At 39.4% G+C, this 9696-nt stretch overlaps 1 protein-coding gene across 2 annotated transcripts in view; it reads left to right on the top strand.

Annotated features, from left to right (window-relative positions):
• Positions 1-2755: 2755 nt before the first annotated feature.
• Positions 2756-9696, top strand: part of LOC113804516 (uncharacterized) — a 20282-nt gene continuing 13341 nt past the window's right edge. The window contains exons 1-5 of one of the 2 annotated variants that reach the window (XM_070125813.1): positions 2756-2804; positions 6068-6139; positions 6575-6800; positions 7508-7834; positions 8636-8821. In XM_070125813.1, coding sequence (XP_069981914.1) covers positions 6575-6800; positions 7508-7834; positions 8636-8821 — 739 coding nt within the window. In that variant the 5' untranslated portion in view covers positions 2756-2804; positions 6068-6139. Of the gene's footprint in view, positions 2858-6067; positions 6140-6574; positions 6801-7507; positions 7835-8635; positions 8822-9696 lie in introns of both variants that reach the window. The other variant, XM_027355406.2, reaches the window with a different exon arrangement.

Consider the following 9696-nt stretch of genomic DNA (forward strand, 5'->3'; position numbering starts at 1 on the left):
TTTGAATACTCTAATTAAATCTTTGGATGTTTTTATCTTTATTTTTTTTTTATCCCTCTCCCTTCACTTAAAGAAATGAAGAAATTTAGAGGATTTTTTTTTTCTTTTTCACCTTTTTTCCTTTACATGTGGAAGCTGTGCACCTGCATGCAAGCCAACAGGTGATTGCATGATCAATAACGTAACGAGACATACAACACTTCATTTCAGAGTTGCAATTGTGCAAACAAGGACATGTTAACGAGGTAATTACTAATTGACTAGTTTCTGTAAGTTTGTCAGCTTCGATTCCAAATAACTGGTCGATTCAATAAAGACGATTAAAAATAGATAAAAAAATATTAAATATTAATAAATAGATAAAAAAGTAGTAGATAAATAGATAAAAAAGAAGAAGTAGATAAATAGATAAAAAAGAAGAAGTAGATAAATAGATAAAGAAGAAGTAGATAAATAGATAAAAAAGAAGAAGTAGATAAACAGATAAAGAAAGAAAGAGATATATAAAAATAAATTATAATTAAATTATAACTTCGATAGTAATAGATAGATAAAAAAGGGAAATCGGTAAATAGATAAAGAAAGATAGAGATAGATAAAAAGTCGATAAAAATAGTAGTAATGAATAGATGAAAGGAGAAATAGATAGATAAATAAAGAAAGATAGAGATAAAAGTCGATAAAAATAGTAGTAATAAGTAGATAAAAAAGAGAAGTAGGTAAACAGATAAAGAAAGATAGAGCTAGATAAAAAAAAGTCGATAAAAATAGTAGTAATAAATAGATAAAAAAGAGAAGTAGATAAATAGATAAAGAAAGAAAGAGATAGATAAAAAAGTCAATAAAGATAGACAGAGAGAAAGAGAAAGAAAGAAAGAGAGAGAGAGAGAGAGAGAGAGAGAGAGAGAGAGAGAGAGAGAGAGAGAGAGAGAGAGAGAGAGAGAGAGAGAGAGAGAAAAAGAAATATCTTGGATAACATAATTTAGTCGGCATATCTGCGTGTGAGCTGTAGATAAAGAAAGCAAGATAAAAAAGTCAATAAAGATAGACAGAGAGAAAGAGAAAGAGAGAGAGAGAGAAAAAAAAAGAAATATCTTGGATAACATAATTTAGTCGAAATATCTGCGTGTGAGCTGTAGATAAAGAAAGAAAGATAAAGATCAAAAGTCAATAAAGATAGACAGAGAGAAAGAGAAAGAAAGAGAGAGAGAGAGAGAGAGAGAGAGAGAGAGAGAGAGAGAGAGAGAGAGAGAGAGAGAGGAGAGAGAGAGAGAGAGAGAGAGAGAAGGAAATATCTTGAATAACATAATTTAGTCGGCATATCTGCGTGTGAGCTGTAGATAAAGAAAGAAAGATATAGATAAAAAGTCAATAAAGATAGACAGAGAGAAAGAGAAAGAAAGAGAAAGAAAAGAGAGAGAGAGAGAGAGAGAGAGAGAGAGAGAGAGAGAGAGAGAGAGAGAGAGAGAGAGAGCGAGCGAGAGAGAGAAATAGAGAGAAAGGAAATATCTTGAATAACATAATTTAGTCGGCATATCTGCGTGTGAGCTGTAGATAAAGAAAGAAAGATAAAAAAGTCAATAAAGATAGACAGAGAGAAAGAGAAAGAAAGAAAGAAAGAGAGAGAGAGAGAGAGAGAGAGAGAGAGGAAGAGAGAGAGAGAGAGAGAGAGAGAGAGAGAGAGAGAGAGAGAGAGAAAGGAAATATCTTGGATAACATAATTTAGTCGGCATATCTGCGTGTGAGCTGTATGTCGTGTCTCTGGTGGTGTTGACTGTGATGCAGGGAATATACTCGCTTCATTTGAACCTTTTTGAAGCTTTGTTTATATTTTGGCTTCATTAACCCCGAAAAGTTTTGAACGGTTTATGTTGCGAACAGGGAATAGCAGTTCATATTCAGTAATTTATCTGTAGGGTATGTTAATATACTTACACGCCCGCACACACACACGCACGGGCAGACACATGCGCTTACGAACACACACGCTCACGCACACACACAAACGCTCACACACACACACACACACACACACACACACACACACACACACACACACACACACACACACACACACACACACATACACACACACACACACACACGCTCACACACACACGATCACGCACACACACACACACGCACACACACACACACACACACACACACACACACATTTTCATAATCTTATATCCAACATATTACAATAATAACTCGAATATTCTATCCCTGGACACGGATATGTGCGGAGGGGGGGGGGGTGTCTCAGATCACCTTATCTGATTAACTGGCTTGCACTAATTAAGCTAATTTGCATATTTATTGTAACTGTATCATCTGTCAAACAAAATACTTGCTATCATATGTCTAAATGGAGTATGAAAGTATGTTACATAATATTGTAAATAAAGTTACGTAATTCTTATATATCTTCACTGAATTTATTGTGCATCGTATCTGTTTTGTAATTTTTCATTGTCCATGTCCGATAAGGTCATTTTGGAAGGTTATTCTCCAAATTGATAAGATTATATCCACTGTCGATAAGGTTATGAAGAACCATTTTATAAGACAGAGAGGATCAACTTAAGGTTAATATTAACATACGTATATTTTTTTTCCTTAAAATTACCACTGGTTGATCCCCCGCGTCATGGAGTTGATGTCATAGCTGGATAGAAAGGCAAATTTAGATAAATGACATGATAAGGCCGATAAGATATGAAAAAAATGTGTTAAGATGTGATAAGACAAGCAGGAGTGTTGTCCATCCCGGCGGCCGCAGTACAGGAGAAAAGAGCAGGGTGGAATTTACGGCTCGAAACGGAGTGCATATAACGGCTATTTAAACTCCTGTGTGCGTATTTCGGGAGGTGAAAGCGAGTGGGGTGGGGGGGGGGGGGTGAAAAGAGTGTTGTGTGCTCCTGTGAATAACGGTCGAAGAAAAGAGGTTTATAAGCGAAGGAAAGAATCACTTTTGTGCGCGTGAACTGAAAGGCGGGTCGTGTTATTCACTTCAAGAACACGGATAATGGCGGAGGACGAAGTGACAAAAGACGGATAGACTGAAGAAAAGACCAAAATAAACCCCAAAAAAGGGAAAATACAGAGAGAAAGCCGTACACAATAAGAAGGCAGCTTACAGTTCGAGTTTACTACAGATGATAAAATTCTCGAACCGACATCGCAGCAAACTATAAATTCCCCGAACATCTGGCAACAAAGAGTTCGAATTATTTATGCAGAAAGATGTACCTGAGATGAAATATATCTCCCTCATACTTTTTTTTAGATATTAGATCATTCCGATATGCTAGCGAGTAACAGTAAGTCCAGGAAGACAAACGACCTCAGAGGAAAAGAGGAGTCACTGCATGATATCAGATCGAGGCCGCCATTATTTCCCGTTTTCTGTAGTGTGTTTTTTTTTTTTCATCTTTGCGCTCGTACTCCTCCGATCAAAATGTCGTTTTTTTTGTTTCCCGTCCGCTTTTTTGTTCCTTTTTTATTACTTGTGATTTGTTTCTTCGTTCTCTTTCATTCTTCTGTCTTTCTTTCTTTCTTCCTCTCTCTCTCTCTCTCTCTCTCTCTCTGTCGCTCTCTCTCTCTCTCTCTCTCTCTCTCTCTCTCTCTCTCTCTCTCTCTCTCTCTCTCTCTCTCTCTCTCTCTCTCTCTCCTCTCTCCCTTCTTCCCTCCCTCCCTCCTTCCCTCCCTCCTTCCCTCCCTCTCCCCTCCTCCCCCCCAACCCTCCCTCTCTCTCATTCTCTTCCATGTACAACTTTCTCTCCTCACGAATTCTCGCCGCCTTTTCCACCTCCCAAAATCCTTAAAGATATCCATTTATTTTCAATTTTTTCTGCCTCATCATCTACCCCCCTCCCCCCCCTTGCGATAAATAAAGGCATGATTCACCCGTCTCGGATTCTGTCATGCACGGGGATTTGTGAATGACGGGAGAGTCTTGAGATGGTCTGTGTTCGCCGTAGTAAACAGAGTGGAACCGATCAGCTGATTCTGCGGGTAAAGTCCGGTCAGTGTTGCAAACCGGAATTTTTTTGTCAATCGGATGCTTATAGATCGGTTGGATGGAGAGAGGATGTGAATAGACAGGTAGATAAACGAGGATGATAATAATGAGGAAGATAATGATGATAATGATAATGATAATAATGATAATAATAATAATGATAATGATAATGCTAATAATAATACTAATACTAATACTAATACTAATACTAATAATAATGATAATAGTAATAACAACGATGATGTAAATTATGATAAAAGTAATAATGAAAATAATGAAAAAAATAGTAGCAGTGATAATAATAACAATAATGAAGAAATTTTGCTGCTAGTATGCTCACAGTTCGGCTGAAAATAGATAAAAATTGTCCATTTAGTTATTTATTTACGTATGCACTTATTTATGATTTTTATTTTTTTAAAATTTATTCTTTGGGTTATTTATCAATTATTCATATTCAGTTCATTCGTTATCCTACGTTATTTGTCTTTTGTTATTCAATTTACGTCATATAATACATATATTTAATATATTCTAAATCCAAAAACCTCTATGGAAAACGTATGTCACAAAACCCTTAAAAAAGTGTCGGATCCATACGTACAAGAAACGTGTCAGAAATATGTCGGCAATGTGTCAAAAACATACCAGAAACGTGTCATAAACGTGCCAGAAATGTGTCATAAACGTGTCATAAACGTGTCATAAACGTGTCATAAACGTGTCATAAACGTGCCAGAAATGTGTCACAAACGTACCAGAAACGTGTCATAAACGTGTCGGAAACATGCCAGAAACGTGTCAGAAATAAAGAAAAGCTGAGCCTCGCCGGGGCTATTCCTGTATCAGAAATGTGTCCGATTTCTGCTATCAGATAACGAGGACGATGTGGCAATAGTGTGTCACGTGATGACGTCATCGATCCTTGATAACGGATCGGGAAGAAGAAAAAATAGAGACGATTATTATGATTTAGTTTGTTAATATTGAAAAAGAAAAAGAAGATAAAAAAAATAAGGAAAAAGATCAAGGAGAAGAAGATGAAGGTAAAGATAAAGAAAAAGAAAAGGAAATGAAAAGAAAAAAGGAAAAAAAACTGAAAAGAAGAGAAAATGAAAAAAGAGACAAAAATTAAAATGAAAACAACAATTACAAGAAAAAAAGAAAAACAAAACAAAAAAATACCCAAAAAATGAAAATGAAAATAATAAAAGAAAAAGAGAAAGAAAGAAAAAAAGAAAATACATAAAAAATTAAAATGAAAATAAATAAAAGAAAAAGAGAAAAAAGGAGAGAGAAAACAGCAGAGAACAAGAGAAGCGAACAGTTTAGAAAGTGGTCCTCGAAATCTCAGTCTACAAGTGTACGATTATACAGCGAACAAACTGCTGCTCGGAAATATATATTTTGGCGATGCATTGGCGTTGGATGATGCACACACACGCACATACACGAGCACATACACGCGCACACACACATACAAGGAATATATATGTGTGTGTGTGTTTGTGTGTGTGTGCTTGTGTGTGTTTGTTTGTGTGTGTGTGCGTGTGTGTGTGTACTTGTGTGTGTGTGCTTGTGTGTCCTTGTGTGTGTGTCTGTTTGTGTGTGTGTGCGTCCTTGTGTGTGTGTATGTATGTGTGGGTGTGTGTGTGTGTTTGTGTGTGTTTGTTTGTGTGTGTGTATGTGTGTTTGTGTGTGTGTGTGTTTGTGTTTATGTGTGTGCTTGTGTGTGCTTGTGTGTGTGTGTGTGTGTGTGTATGTTTGTGTGGGTGTGCTTGCGTGTGTGTTTATACATATATATATATATATATATATATATATATATATATATATATATATATATATATATATATATATATATATATATATATATATATATATATATATATATATATATATATATTCACACTTATATGTATGTATGTACTGTACATTCATACAGAAATACGCGTAAAAATACATACACACCAACAATCACAAACACCTGTATACCTGTGCTATCGGCATGTATCGTAATTTTTCTCATTCTTGCGACAGGAATAAAACTGAAAAGCACTTGAAGAAAAGCGAAGAGATTTATTGCAGAAAGTGAAGTTCCCAGAGGACAAAGTAAGAGAATTTTTTTTATATATTTTCTCACAGATTTAATGATTGGAAACACTTACTCTTGGCCTATAAGTTCGTGAATATTCTTTTAGAAGAGGTGTTATTAACAAAAATATTTCTTGATAATATCCTAAGTATGTCTTCCTTGATTGTCTTTTTTTCTAAATACAGCGTACTTTAATTTCTAGTTATTTTTTTCAATTAGTGAATCTCTAAGGTAATAAAACCGGGTCGAATACACGGTAATTCTCCCAGTCAACTTAAGAAAAAATAAAAATAGAATAAAATAAAAACGTAAAATTCCTGATTTTATCGACGAAACATCCTTTGACCTTAAAATAAAATAAAAACGTAAAAAGTCCCGTTTTTATCGCCGAAATATCCTTTGACCTGAAGCCACTTTCCCCCTCAATTTTCCCCTCTTCCCTGGCACTCAAGATGGCCACCAAGAAGTCCCGCGCGCAAAAGAAATCCTTCATCTTCGGATCCTTCATCCTGTGCTGCCTCGGGGCCTCCCTCCTGGCCTCTGCCATGGCCACCATGAACTGGTTCGAGGCCACCTGCCACACGGACCAGGCCACGAGCACGGGGACCATCAACTTCGGTCTCTTTCAGGGCCAAAGGACGCTCACGGACGGCTCCACGGCCACGCACGACCTCAAGGGTAAGCGCGGGGTCGAGGGGGTGGGTTGGGGTAGGATGGGGAAATAAGGGAGGATGGGGAGGTCAGTGCGAAGGGCGAGAGGGGTTGAGAATCTGAGGGTTTGGGGCGCCACGCGTTTTGTACATGTTTGCCAACGTGGATTTACGTTGGTGTAGGATCACTGACTAGAATTTTATCATACTTCATAATCTATGTATTCAATGTAAATATATACACACACACACACACACACACACACACACACACACACACACACACACACACACACACACACATATATATATATATATATATATATATATATATATGTATATATATATATATATATATGTATATGTATGAATGGAAAAACACTCTACCGTGTTGATACTATGGTAGAAAAACCCCACAATGAACAAACTAGATTCATTGAAGAAAGTGAGACAACAGTTTCGGAATCGATTCGAAACGATTCCGAAACTGTTGCCTCACTTTAATAAATCTAGTTTGTGCATTATGGGTTTTTCTACCATTGTATATGTATATGTATATATGTATACATACGTACACAACCTACACACAAACTTACACAGACACACACACACACACACACACACACACACACACACACATATATATATATATATATATATATATATATATATATATATATATATATATATATATATATATATATTCCTTCTTAACGCTATCTCCGAATGGCCCAGTTGTGTGCGACGGCGGCGACTGCATGTACAGCTGCGGCGTCTCGAAGGAACAGCGCCTGGAACAGCTCCAGCTCCTCCGCGACCAAGAATACTACCCGTCTTGGGTGAACACCAACTGCCCTCTGGTCCGCTTGGCTAGGAGTCTCAGCCCGCCTTCCCTGGGGACTCTCTGGGGGAAGGGGGAGTCCGGGGCGAAGGAGGAGGAGGAGGCGCTGGAGGACTCTTGGAAGAAGGAGATGGGAGCGAAGGAAGAAGAGGCGGAGGAGAAGGTGGAGGAAGAGGAAGGGACCTCCACAGATCCAACATCGACTACGGAGGATTCGTCGGGTAATAGAAAGAAAAAAGAGAGAAAATATGTATTTATATATTTGGAAAATAAAATCCTGCGTCTTAGAGAAAAGGGAGAATATTTCGTAGGCGTTTGAGGTGCTTTTGTCTTCCGTGTTGTCGTCTTGTGGGAAATCTACTTACGTCCGTGTGTGTGTTTCTGAGTATGTGATATAACTGCGGGTTTTTATTCTCTTTTATTCTTGTTATTGTTGTTTTGTTTTCCCTTTCTTTGTTTCTGGAATGTTCTCCTCGTAGAGCTGATCTCTTTCTATTCTTTCGTAACTCCTTTGGTCCTTCCCCCACTTCTTTGTTTCTCTTTATCCCCTTCCTTCTTCCTACATTCTTTCGTTCGTTTCTTCCTTCCCTCCCTTCTCTAACCTCTGTTTTTCTCTTTCCTTCTCCTTCTTCCTTCCCTCCCTTCCCCCACCTCTGTGTTTCTCGCTTTCAACCTCCTTCCTTCCTTCCTCCCTCCTACTTTCCTTCCTCCCTCCCTCTTTCCTTCCTTCTTTCTCTTCCTACACCTCTGTGTGTTTCTCTCTTTATATCTCTCCTCCTGCCTTCTTTCCTCCCTCCCTCCTACTTTCCTTCCTTCATCCCTCCCTCCCTCCTACTTTCCTTCCTCCTCCCCTCCTCCTTCCTCCTTCCCTCCCTCCCTCCCTCCTCCTTCCTACCCCCTCTCCTCCCTCCTCCTTCCTACCCTCCCCTCCTCCTTCCTACCCCCCCTCTCCTCCACCCCCTCTCCCCCAAACCCAAAAACCACCACTAACCTTCCCCCTTCTCTCCCTCTCTCCCCAACAGCCACCCCCCGAAGCGGCCAAGCTGAGTTCATGGACTATGGGCTGTGGGCGGGGACGATCGCCTGTCTCTGCCTCGGGATGCTGTTCGCTGTCGTGGGCGCCCTCTTCGCCGTCATCAACACCGCCACCACGCCCGTTGAGGCTATTACGGGCGTCCCCGGGCTTTATGTGTGGAATACTTTAGCAGGTAAGGGTGAGAGAGTGAGGGTGGGAGGGAGGGGGGAGGGGGAAGGGGAGGGGAAGGGGAAGGGAGAGGGTGAGGGTGAGAGAGAGGGGGAGGGGGAGGGAGGGGGAGGGAGGGAGGGAGGGTGAGAGAGAGAGGGGAAGGGTGAGAGAGAGGGGGGGGGGGGAGAGAGAGGGTGAGGGGATGGAGAGTGAGGGTGAGAGGGTGAGGGAGAGGGAGAGGGTTGGGGTGAGAGAGAGGGTGAGAGAGAGGAAGAGGGGGAGTAAGGGTGAGGGGAAGGAGACTGAGAAGGAGAGGGTGAGAGAGAGAGTGAGGGTGAGGGTGAGAGGGAAGGTGAGAGAGGAGAGGGAGGGTGAGAAAGAGAAAGAGGGAGAGGGAAGAGGAAGTGAGGGAGAGAGAGAGAAAGGGAGAGGGAGAGGAAGAGTGAAGAAGAGAAAGAGTGAGAGTGAGGGAGAGTAAGAGTGAAGGTGAGGGTGAGAGCGAGTAGGAGAAGGAGAAAGATTTAGGATGAGAGTGATAAGGAGGAAACTGAGAGTGAGAATACGAATAAAAGTGGAAATGAGAGTAGGGTCGGAAGAAGTAGAGAGACAGAGGAAGAAATTCACATGCAGTTTTGGGTAAAGACAGAGCAAGATAATTAACCTGATAAACAATCAAGCAGATAAGCAGACAATCAGGCAGATAAAGACAATGGAGTATGAGTGTACATATATATATATATATATATATATATATATATATATATATATATATATATATATATACACACATGTATGTATGTATATACATATATTTAAGTGTATATATATATATATATATATATATATATATATATATATATATATATGTGTGTGTGTGTGTGTGTGTGTGTGTGTGTG

The sequence above is a fragment of the Penaeus vannamei genome, chromosome 9, assembly GCF_042767895.1.
Source record: "Penaeus vannamei isolate JL-2024 chromosome 9, ASM4276789v1, whole genome shotgun sequence".
NCBI lineage: Eukaryota > Metazoa > Arthropoda > Malacostraca > Decapoda > Penaeidae > Penaeus > Penaeus vannamei.